Source organism: Eptesicus fuscus, chromosome 13 (genome assembly GCF_027574615.1).
Source record: "Eptesicus fuscus isolate TK198812 chromosome 13, DD_ASM_mEF_20220401, whole genome shotgun sequence".
In the NCBI taxonomy this organism is placed as follows: Eukaryota; Metazoa; Chordata; class Mammalia; order Chiroptera; family Vespertilionidae; genus Eptesicus; species Eptesicus fuscus.
This window is the reverse complement of record NC_072485.1, coordinates 54,559,570-54,577,643: the sequence shown is the minus strand read 5'-3', so window position 1 is coordinate 54,577,643 and position 18,074 is coordinate 54,559,570. Positions and strand designations below refer to the sequence as shown.

The following is an 18,074-nucleotide window of genomic DNA, read 5'->3' as shown; positions in this document are numbered from 1 at the left end:
GTCAGCATCTGGGGATGTGGAACTCAGTGACTTGGGGGCTCACAGCCCCATCTCCTGAGAGCAGAGTGAAGGAGCTCAGTACTTGGCAGGCAGGCCGGGAGGTCTGAAGCGATTGGGGTCTTTGCCACTCCGGCCCCATCTGTTGGCTTCCTGGTCGGCCATTGAGTCCGCCAATCCATGGCCGCTGTCTCCATGCTTAACAAGGTCAGTGAGTCTCGGATAAGCCTCTCTGGCATCACTGGAATGGAGGAGGGCAGGTAGGAGGTGAGTCAGGGGCTGAGGAGAAACAGCCCCACCCTCCCCTTTCCAAGGGATTAAAGACTCTGAGAGGAGCCTGGAAAGAGGCTAAGTAAGCACTGACCCTGCCTGGGCACATCCCACTCAGCCCCGGGGTGACCCCCCCTCCCACTGGGAGAACAGCACCGGAGGGGAGAGTGGGAATCAGTCCTTGGCCCTCAGTTTCTCTTTTGGGGGACAAGCCCACAAGCCATTCTCTGGCTCTGCTGGCTCCCCAGGCCCTGTGCTGGGCAGGGATGGAGAAGGTGGAAGGAAGGACATGAGGAGGAGCCCACAGACCCAACAGGGTCCTTCTCTAGGGCCTACACCCTCCACATCCCCAAAATCAGCCAAGTTCTGCTCACCCATCCTACATCCCCAGGAGCCAGGTTACCTGATCACTTCAGCAGCCCAGGCACCGCCAGGTCCCCTTTTGGCAGCGTCATAGTTCCCCCGGGCGTGGAAGTATTTGTCTGAGTTTTTGTAATTGGCTTCTCTCATGTCAGAGTAGGCTCTCACCATGTCTTTAGTCCCTGGGAAGAAAGGAAAATGTGAGATGAAGATAATCACATTTTGGCATAATCCTATATAATAAGAGGGTAATATGCAAATTGCTCTGACATGCACTGACCACCAGGGGCAGACGTTCAATGCAGGAGCTGCCCCCTGGTGGTCAGTGTGCTGCCACAGGAGGAGCGCCACTCAGCCAGAAGCCCTAAGCTGGCTCACAGCTGGCGAGCACAGCTGCAGTGGTGGCAGCGCTAAAGATGTCCAACTGCCGGCTTAGGGGAGTGGGCCTAAGCCATCAGTTGGACATCCTCCGAGGGCTCCCAGACAGCGAGAGGGCGTAGGACAGGCTGAGGGACATCCCTGAGTGCACGAATTTCGTGCATCGGGCCTCTAGTAGAAGAATAAAACATTTCCTTCTACTGATTGTAGGATTTCAGCGTTTGACTAAACCCTTGGAGATTATACTGTTTTGAGATAAATATTTTTTTCTTTTTAGTTTCTGGGTTAATGTTATTAGAATCACACTTGGTACAAGTTTTATTCTGTTTGACCCCATTCTAATACCTGCTGCCACTTTGTTTTGGCTGTGTGATGCGTGCAAAGGAGAGGTGGGATGGTCCTGGAGGGATGTTTGCTTTTACAAGGTACCTCCACATGGACAGATGCAGGGAACCCCCTGACAGGTGTGAGAACAAAGGTGATTCTGAGGGAGGTTCAGAAGCACAGTGCTCCCCACCTAGTCAATGGGAGACACTCATCCCTGTGGGCAAAGGGAGGACAACTCGTCCCGAGTACATCTGAACATCTGGGCACATTTGGCACCTCAACAACTGTGAGAGTTCAATCCAGGCAATAAAAGTGCTGTGTTCCTTATGAGAGCTTAAAAAAAAAAAAGGGATAATAGGTGTAGAACAAGGGCAACTGACCCACCAATAAAATGGGCAAGTACTGCCTCTTCCAGAAGCACTGAGAAAATCCTGTGTAATGTTGAGAACATTGTAGGTGTTTAATATACCATCACTTCTCTGGTCCGTAGGAAGGCGGGCGGGGGGGTGGGGTGGGGTAGGACAAAAAAAATAAAGGAACTAAACTAAGATGAAGGTCAGAGAGTTATGGATGGAAGGAATCTGATCAAGCTAGAATAAAAAGGCAACGATTTTTAAAAATTAGCTGAATAGAAAATCGTGAAATGTAATGTACAGTTGAATTTATAGCTTATATAACACCTCCATGCGATAAGTTATCTTCATCTTATGCATTTCTCTTTTTTTTTGGGTGTTCAGAAAGATAGCTTTGTTGAGAGGTACAACATTTTTACTCTGAGTTACTCATTTAAACACATTCTTGGAGCCCAGACTTGCATAATAAGTATTTCACAAGTGCCCAACACATTTTGTCACTCAGGGGCAGCAAACCTGGAGGGGTTTGTGCTCAGCCTTTAGTGTGCACAGCGTCAGCTGGGGTGCTCAGAAAAGGCTGGGTTTCAGGCTCTGCCCAGAAATTGTAATTTACCGAGGGGAGTGTGCACCCAGGTGTCTGCATTTCACAAAGCACCCCAGAACCCAGTGATTCTCATGTCGGCTGTCCTAACATTGTAAACAGAGACAATCACAGAGAAATAACAGCAGAATAATTCTGTGAAATAAACACCTTCCTGCCACTTTCCCATGGGTGTACAGCTCTTGCTATCGGTTTCTGGCCAGGTCTCAGCCCCAGCAGAACCACCATCAGGCAATTAATGGTGGGGAGAGCAGCTCTACAGAGTTGCCTTCCAAACACACCCCATCCCCACTATTTGCCATTTGCTCAGATAAAGAACAGAATATGTGTTCACAAATCCCTCACTCTTCCACATGCAGTCTTGTCCGGGGGGCAGTCTACTGTGTTAATAGCAAGGTCTGCGGAGCTCGACGACCTGGGCTAAGTCCTGCTCTGCCTTGGACGCTGTTAGGTACCTTATTCTCTTGGTGCTTCAGTTTCTCTATCGAGTGGTGATGGCGCCTACATTGCAGGATAAGGATTAATTCCTGAGGATGAAAACGTGTCCATTCATACATGGAAATCTCCTATAACAGTGCCTAGCAGGTGTTACAAGCTCAGCTAACCTCGGTTGTAATTACTAAGTGGGTGGGGTGTGGGAACACACTCTATAAGTGTGATTCACCAGCTTCATGGCTACCTGAGATATAGAAATGAGCCACTTCCTGATTTCCCACTAGGGGGCCGTAGAGCCCCATTTGTATTTAGGGAACATGTCCCCTGAGTCTAGATCTCCTCCACACTTGTGATGAAAGTTGGGGCTTAAACTTTATGTGGACTCAGACCTGAGGTCCTCATAGAAGGATGCAAAGCTATCCAGAAAAGTCTGGAGTTGGGGGCAAAGGACAGATGTTATTTAAGGATACAAACTTATGTACAGCTAGAATAAGCCGTAGAGATCTAATGCACAGTAAAATGAATATAGACAACGATATTGCATTATAATCATAAAACTTGCTAAGAGACTAGATCTTAATTATTCCAACTACTAAAATGGAAGGATAATTATGTAATGTGATTATAATTGAAGTGCTATTTATCTCTACAAAAGCAAGCATATTACAATCTATACATGCATCAAGAACATGTTATATATCTTAAATCTATATAATGATATATATCACATATATTTCAATTTAAACAAAAGTCTGGGTAAGTCCTATCATGAAAATAGTGATTCTTTTCTACCCACTGTGGCCTTTGCTCAGTGGGGATGTGGCCTCTGCTCACATAAAAGTCTTGGGGGAAGCCAGATGCAGCCCCTACAGCCTCTGGCTCTTACCTTGACCAGCTTCCTTGAGGAAACTTAACCATCTCTGGCTGCTGACCCCCAGGACGAGGGAGCAGAAAATGATGATCCTGGAAAGCTTCATCCTGCTGCACAGTGAAGGAGACATACCAGGAATGAAACGTTTAATTTTTCCCCCCGGGGGATAATGTTGACCCTTTCTTGTATTCCAAAGATAAATCCAACACAATTATATATAGAAAGATATGTCGAGAATACATATGTGTGTGTGTGTGTGTGTGTGTGTGTGTGTATATATATATATATATATATATATATATATATATATAGATAGATAGATAGCTGATATATGTAGTTAGACAGACAGGATTCCAGAGGACCTAGTTCTCCATTTGTATGTGTCTCACTGGAATCCCAGTGATTTCTTGTATGAGAGACTGCAATGGGCTTTTGTATAAACCAATTTCCATTTCAGTCATCCCCTGTCAGCCCTAAAATCCAACTGTACAGACCTTCCCAAAAAGACATTTGCAAATTTGTGTCCGCTATACCTTTCTGTCACGTGAGATGAGTTAATCTATAAATAACGGTGGGATGTGTGTTCTACCCATCACTACCTCACACAGAAGAAGCATATGACAAAATCTCTACCCCAAAAGTATTCCCATCTGGTGAAATCTAATCGTCAGGACAGTAGATTCAGAAAACATGCAGAGAGCTGTGGTGCAGCACAAGAAAGCTGGTGGAGAAAAGAACCCCCAAAGAGGAAAAGTGTTGGAAAGTTCTAGCACCTCACCTTGGCTGCTTGGTCCTGCTGACACCCCTGCTGAAGCTGAGCTGCCTGTGCCGCCGCCTGGGAGCTGTGCCTGGTGCTATATATACTGACGCTTTGCTAGTGGGACACATGGCAAGAGAGGTTTGAAGCAAAACATTGTAATGTAAGAAGTTCCTCTTGGTCAGAACCCAGCATCCAGGACACGATGGTTATTTTTCACACACATCTAAGTTTCCCAGATTGTGCAACCTGGCAGCTTTCAGGGATGTAGCAAACTGGGATTTTCTGCCCATTTCCAGTCTCACACCTCATGGGGAAGGTTTATTTTCCCTAATGTACTGACATTTGCTGTGAAGGGTAATCAATATTAAAAAGAGATTTGATGGAACAATGTGAGACTACAGGGCAAGTGGAACAGCAAAATGGGCTCCATTGCAAAAAGACAGCTAGGATGAAGCTGGAACCCTAGGGTGCAGGAGGAGGGAAGGAAGGACAGACAACCCCAGAAAATAAAACTTCCAGCACCCCTGTGGCGTGGACTCTGTACTGGAAAAGGGAGTCCTCCAGACTCAAGTGTGCTCACCATCAGTTGCTATGGAAGGTCATAATGGCAGGTTATATATGGAGGTTACTATAACCCAGGAAGGTTGAACTGTAGTGTAAAAACTTGCCCAGCCAGCAGGGCTCAGTGGTTGAGCATTGACACTATGAACGAGGAGGTCATGGTTTGATTCCTGGTCAGGGCACATGCCTGGGTTGCGGGCTTGATCCCTGGTGTGGGGTGTGCAGGGGGCAGCTAATCAATGATTCTCTCTAATCATTGATGTCTCTTTTTCTCATCCTTCCTCTCTGAAATCAATCCTATCTAATAAAGAGGGAATATGCTAATTGACCACCATGCCCTCACAAAGATGGCGGCTCCCACAGCCAATAAGGAGGGAATATGCTAATTGACTGCCACACCCTCAAAGATGGCGGTGCCCACAGCCACAAGATGGCAGCGCCCAGTCCCCTCAGCCCTGCTGGGGTGGCAGGCATGCGGCACGGCTGGGCCCTCCCCCAGGCAGGTCCGGCTGCTCTGCGCTTCTGCCTCTGGAGTCCCCTAGTCCCCTCAGCCCCCTAGCCGCCCAGGGCCAGCCTGAGGTGCAGGCAAGCCTTGGATGGCGGCTGCCCAGCCGCCCAGGACTGGCCTGAGGCACAGGCAAGCCTTGGATGGCGGCTGCCCAGCCGCCCAGGGCCGCCTGAGGCTCAGGCAACCAGGGCCAGCCAAGGCTTGTGTTGCTGGCAGTGGCAGCAGCAGAGGTGTGATGGGGGCGTCACCTTTCCCTGATCGCCGGGTCACCTCCCACCCCTGAGGGCTCCCAGACTGTGAGAGGGGGCAGGCCGGGCTGAGGGAACCCCCTCCAGTGCATGAATTTTCATGCACTGGGCCTCTAGTAAAAATATATGTATATTTAAAAAGCCCAGCCAGTGTGGCTTCAGTGGTTGAGCATTGACCTATGAACCAGGAGGTCACGGTTTGATTCCTGGTCAGGGCACATGCCTGAGTTGCGGGCTCAATCCCTGATGTGGGACATGCAGGAGGCAGCCGATCAATGTTTCTCTCTCATCATTAATATTTCTATCTCACCCTACCTCTCTCTTCCTCTCTGAAATTAAAGTATAGGGGGCAGTTAGGGGGTGATCAGGCTGGCAGGCAGAAGTTGTTAGGGGAAATCAGGCAGGCAGGTAGGCGAGTGGTTAGGAGCCAGTAGTCCTGGATTGTGAGAAGGATGTCTGACTGCCGGTTTAGGCCTGATCCCTAAACCGGCAGTCGAACATCCCCCGAGAGGTCCCAGATTGGAGAGGGTTCAGGCTGGGCTGAGGGACAACCCCCCCCTCCCAGTGCACGAATTTCATGCACCGGGCCTCTAGTAGATATATAAGAAACTTGCTATAACGTAGCGTAGAAGTGACACACAGGACATAGTGACATTCTCTGAAGTCTGTTTTATGTTATAAAGAACTGCCTTGTTGGGAATAACTTCAGCAAATACAGTTTTTTATTACCCTTTGTGCTTTCTCCTTTTTTACTGTGAGGAAACCGATTTTACCAGACATTAGTCGGGATTATAGTTTTCAAAGGCCCAGTACTGGAATCACACAGTTAACCCTCAAAGATATGCAGGCCTGAGAGGAAATTGAATCTCCGGAAAAGGAAGGGATGGATAAGACTATGAACAGAAGGGACATGGGCCATGGAAATCAGTGACATCCTTTTCCTTTGATCTTCCATTATACATTTTTACATGTGACCCCGACCCATTTATCAAATTTTATTTCATTGTAATCTGTACTAATGTGGGTGCATTGTTTATGTATATGTATGTGTTTGCACCTTGAGTGTTGTTCTGGGTTTTGTGTGCGTGAGGAGAGGGACAGAGGCACACACATGTCACTGTATTATGAATAGGCATGTGCTGTTTTCCTAGATCTCAACATTGGAATAACAGTCAGGACAGTACCTGGGTTGTTGTTTTTTTCACCATTTATTATCAGTGCCTAGGAAGATGCCTAGAACATAGTCAGGCTCACTGAAGGATCAAGTGCTTAGCTCAAGGCTCAGGTTTCCTGAAAAATGTGAAATACGTATAAACAAAATGCAGCACTAATTCCACCAGTCTGGAGGGGGCAGGTGGTGGGGAGACCTTCCTGTTTGGCCTCTGACCTATTCTCTAAGTGTGTGTACATGTATGAATACGTGAAGACAGAGGATATGACACCTGCCATTTTATATTCTGCTTTTCCACTTCACTTCTTGTGATCCTTTGTCCAGGTTGCCACCCACCCTGCCACAAAGTCAGCGGCAGGACTGAGATTCAAACCCGGCCTGTTGGGATTGGGCGTGTGACTCCTGAGCCATCTGCTGTACAACGGCCACCTGAACTCGGCAGTGGTAGAGTACGTAGGCAAATGCTAGTACGTGTCCGTTGTGATTTGCTTTGATTATGTTCAACACTTAAGGTTCATAAGAACTCTCCCAGTGGAGTGTTACCTGCCTGAGAGCACTGATCCTGTTAGACTCCCTGCTGTATTTTCAGGACCTAACACCGTTCCTCCCACTTACTGGGAGTTCAGTAAGTAGGTGTCGAATAAGTGAATGGATGCATGAACACGTTTTGCAAGCATCTTTATCGGAGAGGAAAAGAGGCTGAGGTTTGAAAAGGTTCTGTGTTAGACTCTTTGGACAGTAAAGGAGGACGGCAATGGGATGTGGCTCGCTCCCAGGCCAACAGAGGGTTCAGGAAAAAGGCTCACTGGCCCAGCCTGCAGGTCTTGTGAATGTGCCCAATTCTTTCAGCAAAGGAACAAGTGGGCCATTGATGGGAAGGTTTGCAAACATGTTTTAAACGGCGTGGTTTGACAGGAGTCCATAAAAAATGAGCTTGTGTGTACACCAAGCATACCCTTCACAGAGAGGACCTGGATTTCACCCCATAATCACAAGTGAAATCTGGGAAATGAGAGTATTGTGAAAGGGCTCCTTTTGGCACCCACGTTCAAGAGGCAGGCTGTTTGTGATGCGTCTTTCCTGTGGCCTACGGCTGAGGACAAAGAGACTTCAAGTACCACATCCTAGAGAGAACATCCAAGAAACAGGGCCAGATCTCTTGAGCCAATGCTGACAAAGAGGTGGCCATGCAGGTCTTCATACCAACCATCTCCTCCTCCCACTCCATTAGGACCCTGCACTTTAGGGTTCAGATAGGAGGGGCCTGAGGAGAAGGATGGGGAGAGGGCAGGATGACAGTATTTGTGGAAATATGTGAATTCCTCAGATAGGTTCAGGATGCCAGGAAGAAGAGGAAACAGCCTTTTAGCCCTGAGCTGCGTGCATACTGAGCTGCAAACACGGCCAACTTCTTGTGGTGCCCCTGTCGAAGCAGAGGGGCGTGTGCTGAGGGAGTTCTGGAGAGAGCTGACATGGGTGGAGCCCAGTGAACTTTCCGGTTGCTTCTCATCTAAGGGTTTTTAGAGGATGGAGCTGCCCATGCCAGTAGAGTTTGAAGAGGCCGTGGTGGAGTGTGGCTAGGAGAAGGTGGGGTGAGCTGTTTCCCATCCGTCATCTCGGCAGCCCTGGCAGGAAGACAGGAGGCCCTCAGTCATTCCAGGGGGGCTATTGGAAAGACCACCGAGTTTAGAGTAAAGGCAGCAGGTGGGCCAGGTGAGGTGACAGCTGACCCTACAGAAGGGACTTGGACCTGGACCACTGCCAGGACCTGTCCCGGGTATACCTGTTTCTCTATGTGGAGGCTCCCCATGTCTGAGCGGCCTGTGTGAAGCTGAACTTGACCTCAGGTGCACCATCATCACGCTTTGTGATTAGGCTCAAAGCTGATTATTTCCTTTCAATAAGTATAATGGGAGAATCCGTATAGATTAAATTTAAATATTATGTTTCATCACTTCTAAGACACACATGTTTTGATTATAAATTTCTGAAATTAGGACGTGTCTTACATCCACCAATGACTAGGCAACACTAATGAAATAGTTGTCATTTGCTTCAGGAAAACTTATAAAGTTATTTAGGCTTTCCTTTTTGTTTATATACACGAGAGAGATGTAAGATAAAAATCTATGTCTAAGTGGGTCCAAGAGAATTTTCTCAATAAATGTAGAATGAAAATTCTGAGTAATAAGAAACCATTATGTCTTACTTTAATTGACAGCAATTTTTTTCTTGGTGGCATGTAAATAATGATGCATTTTTCAGTCCCTGGTGTCTTAGACTCAGAGAAATACAGTGTGTCTGTCCTTGTTCTCCCTCCTCTAGTTTCACAGTGTTTGTGCTAACTTCCCCCTCTGATAGTCAGCACAGTGGAAATTCCAAATATTTATTGCTTTCTCCCGAGGCATTTCATCGCACACCATGATGACAACACAGTACTTTATTACACTTTAGGGTCCTAATTATGGTTTCTATGAGAGAACATGTAAAGCATTTCAAGAGAAAAGAAACTTATATGATAAAATAAAATTATGTTATTTTGGTTTGTATTTTAGTAGATATTTTGATATGGATTTACATCACTACTGTAAACTGACTCTTTACCATGTCCTTCAAATCAAAAATTGTATCAAACATGCATGCTTTCTCCAACTCCCAAATCGTCCACCCTGATCTGTCAACTTTTGAGCTATACTTCTCCTACTTCATTCATTTCAACAAATATTTATTAAGTGTGTATACTACATGCGAGGTGCTATGACAGGTACTGTGGATATGGGGATGACATACAAACAGACAGACATTCCTTTTCCCTTGGGTTTCCTGCCTAAGTGCCCTAAAGACGGACCAGCAAATGGGCCAACGCAGTGGAGTGTGACGAGTTCAGGGGCATCAAGTACAGCAACAGCAAGTACAGCTGGACTCCCACAGGTCTCCTGTCCTCCCTCTCAAATGGTCTCATCCCCTGACCTCACTCTCGTTATCTTTTGCCCTTTCTCAGAGCAAGAGACGTTTCTGCTTGCTTTGGGGTTAACCATCCCCTGTGGGCTTAATCTTACTGCCTCCTGTGTCGAGACCCACAGGTTGAGAACTGCTGCTGTAGAGCCTAAGACCATCGGAAAACACAGATATTTACATTACGATTCATTAACAGTAGCAAAATTACAGTTATGAAGTAGCAACGAAAATAATTTTATGGTTGGGGGTCACCACAACATGAGGAACTGTATTAAAGGGTTGCGGCATTAGAAAGGTTGAGAACCACTGTGCTAGAGTGAGAGGTAGGTTAACTACATGTTTTATTTTGCTAGAACATTCTAGATTGACCCCTGTGGGCTTCATCTAGAATAGATTAGTTATTAATAATGCCTCCTTTTCACTCTGGAAAGGGAATTGGTTTGGATGATATATTATATAGTTAACTAGAGTAATTGGGGAACCAAGCAAATGGGATGACTAGTTAGACGGCTACTGCATTAAGCCTAGTGAGAAATGATGTGACCAGTAGCATGGATGTACATTGGATAGTGCAGATGGTTAGAGATGAATTTTGGAAGTAGAATCACAGGACTTGCCAGTGGATTGGATATGAGGGTGAAGGGAAGGGATGCATCAAGCACATTCCCTAATTTCTGGAGTGAGCAACAGAGAGAATGGTCCTGTCATTTACTGAAGTGGAGAAGCCTACTAGGTGAAAGTTCTGGAGAGAAATGAGAGTTCACTTTGGGACATGTTAAGTTTGCGATATCTGGAAGCTGTCCAGCCAGACATGTCAAGAGGCCCATTGGATATACAAGCATGGAGCTCAGAAAGGAGGTTCTGAGGTGGAGATATAATTTAAGAGCCATCAGTATATAGATACTATTTACATTTTTTTTTGCGTGTATAGAGAAATAAAAAGTGAGAGCCCTGAGCAAAGTCTGAGGTCGCTTAGAGTTTGGAGGAGATGAGGTAGACCCAGCTAAGGAGATAAGAATGAAAGTAGCCCTGGCCTGTGTTTCTCAGTGGTTAGAGATTCAGCCCAGGCACCTCAGGGTCTCAGGTTTGATTCCTGGTCAAGGGCATGTACCTGCGTTGCAGGTTCGATCCTGGTCAGGGTCCGTGCGGGAGGCAACCAATAGATGTGTCTCTCTCACATTGATGTCTCTCTCTCTCTTAACCCTCCCTCTTCTATTCTCTCTAAAAATCAATATCTTCAGGCCTGACCAGTGTGGCTCAATGGTTGAGTGTCAACCCATGAACTAGGAGGTCAGGGTTCAATTTCCCGTCAGGGCATATGCCTGGGTTTGGGGCTCGATATCAGTAGGGGGCATGCAGGAGGCAGCCAATTAATAATTCTCATCATTGATGTTTCTATCTCTCTCTCCCTCTCCCTTCCTCTCTGAAATCAATAAAAACATTTAAAAACATATATATCCTCAGGTGAGGATTAACAAAACAAAAGAAAGAAAGAAAGAAAGAAAGAAAGAAAGAAAGAAAGAAAGAAAGAAAGAAAGAAACTAGAAACACCAGGAGAGTGTGATATTATGAAGCCAAGAGAGAGAACCTTCCAGGAAGGAGGGAGAGGGCAACTGTTGAATGTTGGTCAGAGGCCTACTGATGAGAGGAGAAAATCCATCAATTGTTTTTGGCGACATGGAGGTCAATGGTGACATGAGCTATTTAGCTGGAGTGGTGGAGACAGAGGCCAGGCTAGAGTGGGTTCAAGTGTGAGTCAGAAGTGAGGAACCAGAAAAGGCAGCTCTTTCAAGATGTTTGACTCTTAAGAAGAGGAAACTGTGCAAGAGTGAAGAGTGATGTGGATTAAAGTCTGGGTTTTCGGTGCGGTAATTTGAGAAAGCAGGTCTTGAGTGCCTGGATTTGGCATTGTGTACACAAGGATGAATGAGGTGTGCTGCCTGTCCTTTAAGAAGTCAGGCGTCCCTGGGTCTGGGAGAGGCCATGCGACCCTGGGTCCAGGTGAGGCCATGTGTCCCTGGATCCGGGTGAGGCTGGGTCCCAGGTCCGGGTGAGGCCACGCGCCCCTGGGTCTGGGAGAGGCCATGCGCCCCTGGGTCTGGGAGAGGCCACGCGCCCCCGGGTCCAGGTGAGGCCATGTATCCCTGGATCCGGGTGAGGCTGGGTCCCGGGTCCGGGTGAGGCCACGCGCCCCTGGGTCTGGGTGCGGCCACGTGCCCCTGAGTCCGGGTGAAGCCGTGCCCCTGGGTCCGGCCGAGACCAAACCAGAGGGAGTCGGACCTCCGTTACCACCATTTGTCCACCATCCAGAGCTGAGGGGTCCGTGCTGACATGTACACATAAGGAACTGGTGGACATTGAAATTGGGTCTCTAAAGAACTGTTGGTCCAGAAAGAAACTCACTACAGACTGATTCACTTGCCTGTCAGCATAACTATTATTGCTCGTCTCACATTCAGTTCTTATAAGTATATCTCTAGTGACACATGATCTCGCTCATCTAGGGGAAATGATGAACAACATAGACTGATGAACAAGAACAGAACCAGAAACAAGGAGGCATCGATCGGACTATCGGGCTTCAGAGGGAGGATAGGGGAGGTTGGGGGTAGGGGGGAGAGATCAACCAAAGGACTTGTGTGCATGCATATGAGCCTATCCAACGGTTAAGTTCAACAGGGGGTTGGGGCATCCGTGGGGAGGGGTGTGGGATGGGAATGGGGGGGATGAGGACAAATATGTGACACCTTAATCAATAAAGAAATTAAAAAAAAAAAAAAAGAAGTCAGGTGTCTCCCGGTGTAAGTGCTCTCTTGACCACTTACACCGAGTGCTGGAGATCTGGGAAGGAGGGAGTCTCCACAGCCCATTGTACAGCACATTCAAGATCTGGAGTCAGACATGCCAGCCTGCAACCTAACTCTGCCCCTTTTGTGGCCTCAGCAGGTGTCTCTAAACCTCGGTTTCTCCAACTGAGAACTGCAAAGACTTTCTCTACAGCTTAAATAACATAAGGCATGTACAGAATAGCACTGAGATGTGGAATATGGTAAACAACAGCCAGGAAAGAGGTGGGACTTGTGCTCCACTAACAACCCAGAGAAGAACAAGGTGGGAGGACTTCCAACGTTTTTACAAAACTACAAGGATTATAACTAGGACGTTAGAAAGAGCGGTGGTGACAGGATGAAGTAAATCAGGCCAAGATTACACTAGTGTTTGGGAATCCTTGTTTTTAGATTTGAGCCTCCAAAGTTAGAAAAGATGCCTCTTTCTGGGTCTGGGTCATTTTTTAAAAAAGTATTTTTATTGATGTCAGAGAGGAAGGGAGAGGAAGAGGGGTAGAAACATTAATGCTGAGAGAAAATCATTGATCAGCTGCCTCCTGCATGCCCCCTCCTGGAGATTGAGCCCACAACCTGGGCATGTGTCCTTGACCAGAATCAAACTTGGGGCCCTTCAGTCCACAGGCCAACATTCTATCCACTGAGCCAAACCAGCTAGGGCTGGGGCATATTTTAAATCTTGTAGGTAAAATGAGATGAAAATTATAAGGCGGATAGCTGTCGAGGACTTCCCTGTGCTTTGGTCCTTATCAAAAGCAATCTAAGCAACATTCAGATGTTCCCTGCACAACTTCCATTCCTGGGAAAGGTAGATTGCTGAGGTCAGGTTAGTCCAGGTGCCTGAGCGGCCTTGGCTCACTTGGTCCTAGGAGTAGACGTAATGGAGAAAGGGGCCAGTTGTCAACCCTGCACAGCCATTGGTCATGGGTGTGCTTGGGAGACTGTTTCCTAGAGGAGGGCATGTGGTGTCCACAGCCTCGTTCTCCTACTTTCCTCAGGGCAGAAATGGTGGGCCAGTGATTACATTCTGTTACAATTCTTTGACTGTCTTTGGGCCAGTCAATGCTAGATATGCACTCCCCATTTTTTTAAATGTATTTTATTGATTTTTTATAGAGAGGAAAGGAGAGGGATAGAAAGCTAGAAACATCGATGAGAGAGAAAGATCGACCAGCTGCCTCCTGCACACCCCCTACCGGGGATGTGCCCGCAACCAAGCTACATGCCCTTGACCGGAATCGAACCTGGGACCTTTCAGTCCGCAGATCAACGCTCTATCCACCGAGCCAAACCGGTTTCGGCCCCATTTTTTTAAATGTATTCTACTCATTCTCCTCTTTGATAGAATCACTGGAGAGAAAGCAAGTACAATTTGTAGACACCAAGAGGAACCAACTCCTCATAGGGACTTTCACAAGTCCTTTTCCTTTGTCACTTATGTATTCTGTCTTCTGGGAAGGGCCACACTTGGAACATTAGACAGTATTTTCACTTGTTTCTGATGTAAAATAAAGCCATCCTGTCATGGTGATATAGAATCTCCAGCCCTTAAATGGATGTCCCAAGAGTCTCCATGAGTCACTGAGTCCTGGTTTCCTGGGACATTCTCAGTGACTATTGTCCCAGCCTAATTGTTAATAGTGACACCCCTTTTTCACTCTCAAATATGACCTTGTTTATATAGTGAATTAGATGGTACCCCTCCTCTAATAATCGTGTGTGACCAGGCTGTTGAGAGGCCCAAGAGACCTCCATTCACCTGATACAATTGATTTAAGTGAAAGAATAGATCACCAAGGCTATTAAGAGTCAGAAAAACAAAATGAAAACAATTTAAAAGGTCCACACGATATCATGACCTGAATGGCACCTGAGGACTAAGTCCCAGACTCGGGTACAGTAGGAAGAACGGTGAACAGTTCCATGAATATAAAATGAGGAAAGTAATGTTACCGGCTTCATAGGGTTGTGGTCAGGATGAAATAATTAATGCTGAAAGGAATTTGGATCTGTTCTGGGCACAAGTAATGTTACTAAAAATTTTAGTTCTTGTGATTTAGCCAAGAAAATTCATAATTTATTCTTTGCAGAAGACAGAAAGAGTAATTATGTGTTATTACAGTAACACATTATTAATACATTAATAAGTAAGTTTACCAATCAGAATGACCGATTTAAAGATTAAGGTTTCATTTTACAGGATAAAAAAAAATGTTTTATTTTACATGACATACCCCCAACATTAATGAGTACTATGTCCACCAAAGTACAAGTACACCAACGTTACTGCAGACTTACCCATAACAGTCTAAAGTTAAAAAGCCTAACTATCCAAACACATAGAATGGGCTAATAAAGCATGGTATACTTATACAATGGAATACGATGCACTGATGAGCAAGAGCAAACTATTGATAGAAGCAAAAATGGATGAGTGAATCTAATAGATATAATGTTGAGTGGAAGACAGCCAGATACAAAAGAGAACATTCTGTTTTATTTCTTTTATTTGAAGATCAAAAGGAGGCAAAACTAATCTATAGTGACGGAGGTCAGAAGAGGGCTTGCTTTTGGTGGAGGACCTTAACTGACAGAGGGCATGAGGCATCCTCTGGTGTGCTGGAAATATAATACAGCTTAATCTTATGGTGGTAACATGGGCTTTTAGACATACAAAAGTTCACTGAGCATGTAAGTTATATTTCAATGAAAACAAGTTTAAAAATAAGATTAGTGGGCCCTAGCCGGTTAGACTCAGTGGATGGAGCATCGGCCTTTGGACTGAAGGGTTCTGGGTTCAATTCTGGTCAAGAGAGCATACCTCGGTTGCAGGCTCAATCCCCTGCCCTGGTAAGGGTGGGTGTGGGAGGCAGCCGATCGATTTGTCCCTCTCACACTGATGTTTCTCTCTCTTTGTCTCTCCCCTTCCTTTCTACTCTCTCTAAAAATCAATGGAGAAAATATCCTCGGGTGAGGATAAGATTAGTGGGAAAATAGATGCTGAAAACACGTGTAAGTCAGGAAGAGCTGCCAGTGCCTAAATTGCTCAATCAATAAATATTTACTGAGTCCTACTATGACTTACCTGTCAAGGATTTCTTTAAACTAACTCATTTGGAAAAAAGAAAGATGATGATGGATAGTTTTAATTTTTCTTTATGTGCTTTGTTCTATGGAGAATTTCCTAATAATTTCATATGCTTAGTGTTTGATGATTCTATTGAATAGTCTCTCTCTGTCAGGGCACAATGACTGTTCTTTCTTTGATGCCTGCTTGACATTCATTCCATGTTTTCCTGATGGATGGGGTGTTTTCTCCAATTGCCTCACACTAGGTGGTAGCAAAACCTGAGACAGCTATTCTCATTGGTATTATGCATAAAATAATCTGAGGCGATTGTTCAAAGTGCTGATTCCTAGATCCACTCCTCCTCCGAGATTCCGGCTCAGTAGCTACGTGAGGAGGCTCAAGAATGCACCATTTCTATAAGCTCTTCCAGCAAATTGAAATGTGGGTGGGCCATACAACAAATTCTGACATACACTGATCTGAGGGAGGAGAAGATAGCCTTTACTCTGTGCAGAAATACTTAGCCACTGCCCCACAGCTCTTTGTCGAAACTAGTACACAGAGGATATCATAAAGAGCAACAACACATGAAGTTCAAAGTGCAGAAAAATGGAATTTGTCAAATTTCAATGGAAAATTGATAAAATATTCAATTGCCAAATTAATAAGATCAGCTTCAGTTCTGCATGTAAGGAGCTTGGAAGTCACCATTGCATCTAACAACAAGTGATAAGCTGAACAGAATGAAAAACCAAATCTTCTTAAATTCATAGGAGAGGCGAGGACACAGGGCAAACCACTGTGCCTGTAATTGGAGACAGATGGATACAGGGATCCAGGCTCACTGGAATTTGGGAGCTGAAACCACTGGGGGAACCTGAACTAGAACTGGTGAATTGCTGGAGGCTCAGTAGGGGTAACTCTGAGAGTTAAAACCTCTAGGCCCTAGAGTCTAAGGGGACTCAGTTATAGGGGGTTCTCTACAATATTGTGAGATTAACCTTCAGGTGCTCAACCAGGTTCTCACACCAAAAAAAAAATCTTAGAAAAAAACCCTCTGTCTTCCAGCAGGGGGTGTACTCAGTCCTTAACCAGGCCTGCCCTCAGGGGAAACTGTATGATGTGTCTAACTGACCTGGGGAAGGGAAATAACCAACTCCAGCCCACTCTAGTTATCCTGTTCCACTCCCTGGGGATAAAAAAAACCCTGAGAAATACTGGTGAAGAGTTCCACACTGGTGACCTTATGTAACCTTAATTACTTCTTTAATCCAAATACAGCCACAGTGGAAGTTAGGACTTCAACATATACATTTGGGGCGGGGGGGCGGGGGCGGGGGGAGAGGAGGCACAGACATAATTCAAATCAGAGCACTGGCCCTTTCACAGCCAGCTTCCAGGCAGGTCAGAGGCTCTCTATCCCCTGCCCCCACGTGGTCTGTAAGTGCAACTGCAACGCTGGGCAGTTTCCTGCCACGTTTCATTGGAGTTCTTGCTTATCAGCTCTGACTTCTGACACCCAGCAATCATTATCAGCCTTCCGATGGGCTACAGACTTTCCAGCCTTGTGTATTCTTTAACCCCTTAGCAGTTGAATCCTATTATCAGTTAATGATTCTTTTATGAAAATTTCCCTCTTCAAATGACCACCTGGTTTCTGTCTCCTAACTGGACCCTGACAGATAAGAGGTGTCTTCTCTATCCTGCTCTCTCTTCACTACCAATTCCGCCATTTTGAGCTGGTTAATATGCAGAAGCTGGGAGGAAATAGTCACAAGTGAGGTGGCATTATATCTGCATTTAGGCTTGAAATGAGGCAATAAAAACACACTGGAGGAAAACTGCTATGGAGGCATTTCAATGATGGCAAGGATAGAAATTGATTAACAATTGGATTTGCTCAGAAATGAACAGAATATCAAGGAGGCAGTTGCTAGAACAGGATCCCATGGTCTAATCCTCCCATGGAAGTGTCTCTGCCCCCAGACAGAGACCACTGAGTGACTAAATTTTAATGAGATTAACACCCTGGGGTCAGAGGCGGTGACTGGACAAAATTGACAGGGAGTTCGGAGGCCTGGACATGAAAGGGCCTGAAATAGCACAAAGCAGAGGGGAGAGGGTCTGATTCGGGGAGAGTTGGTGCAGGGTGTCTGCCCTGTATGACTTCAGATTGTGTTCCCCTACACCCAGACACGCAGGCACAGGCGTGATCTTCCCGTGGCTGTCTATCCATCAACCAATGGTATCAATGACCAGTCCTCACAATGAAGAATAACACACTGATTTCAACATTCAAACTCTTGAGCATTTATTAGACAGATATTGTGTGCCCTCTGTCAGCATCTGGGGATGTGGAA

General features: G+C 45.9%; 1 protein-coding gene across 2 annotated transcripts; it reads right to left on the bottom strand.

Moving 5' to 3' along the window:
• On the bottom strand, positions 1–4,460 carry LOC103292736 (serum amyloid A-2 protein-like). 2 transcript variants are annotated; one of them, XM_008149003.3, is made up of 4 exons: positions 4,371–4,460; positions 3,608–3,702; positions 671–809; positions 1–238 (listed from the first exon to the last, which is right to left on the bottom strand). In XM_008149003.3, exons 2-4 carry the CDS (start codon positions 3,696–3,698, stop codon positions 76–78), a joined length of 393 nt encoding a protein of 130 aa, XP_008147225.3. In that variant the 5' UTR covers positions 3,699–3,702; positions 4,371–4,460; the 3' UTR covers positions 1–75. The 2 variants fall into 2 exon arrangements, with proteins under 2 accessions (XP_008147225.3, XP_054580749.1); XM_054724774.1 differs by lacking the exon at positions 3,608–3,702 and having other exon boundaries at positions 4,371–4,436.
• Positions 4,461–18,074: the final 13,614 nt, after the last annotated feature.

What these genes read in the sequence shown, in the direction of transcription:
- LOC103292736 (XM_008149003.3), bottom strand. Translation starts at nt 3,698, where the DNA reads ATGAAGCTTTCCAGGATCATCATTTTCTGCTCCCTCGTCCTGGGGGTC. An exon ending in CCTCAAGGAAGCTGGTCAAG is followed by an intron (nt 810 to 3,607) that starts GTAAGAGCCAGA and finishes CTTTCTTCCCAG; the next exon opens with GGACTAAAGACATGGTGAGA. An exon ending in TGGGCTGCTGAAGTGATCAG is followed by an intron (nt 239 to 670) that starts GTAACCTGGCTC and finishes CCTCCATTCCAG; the next exon opens with TGATGCCAGAGAGGCTTATC.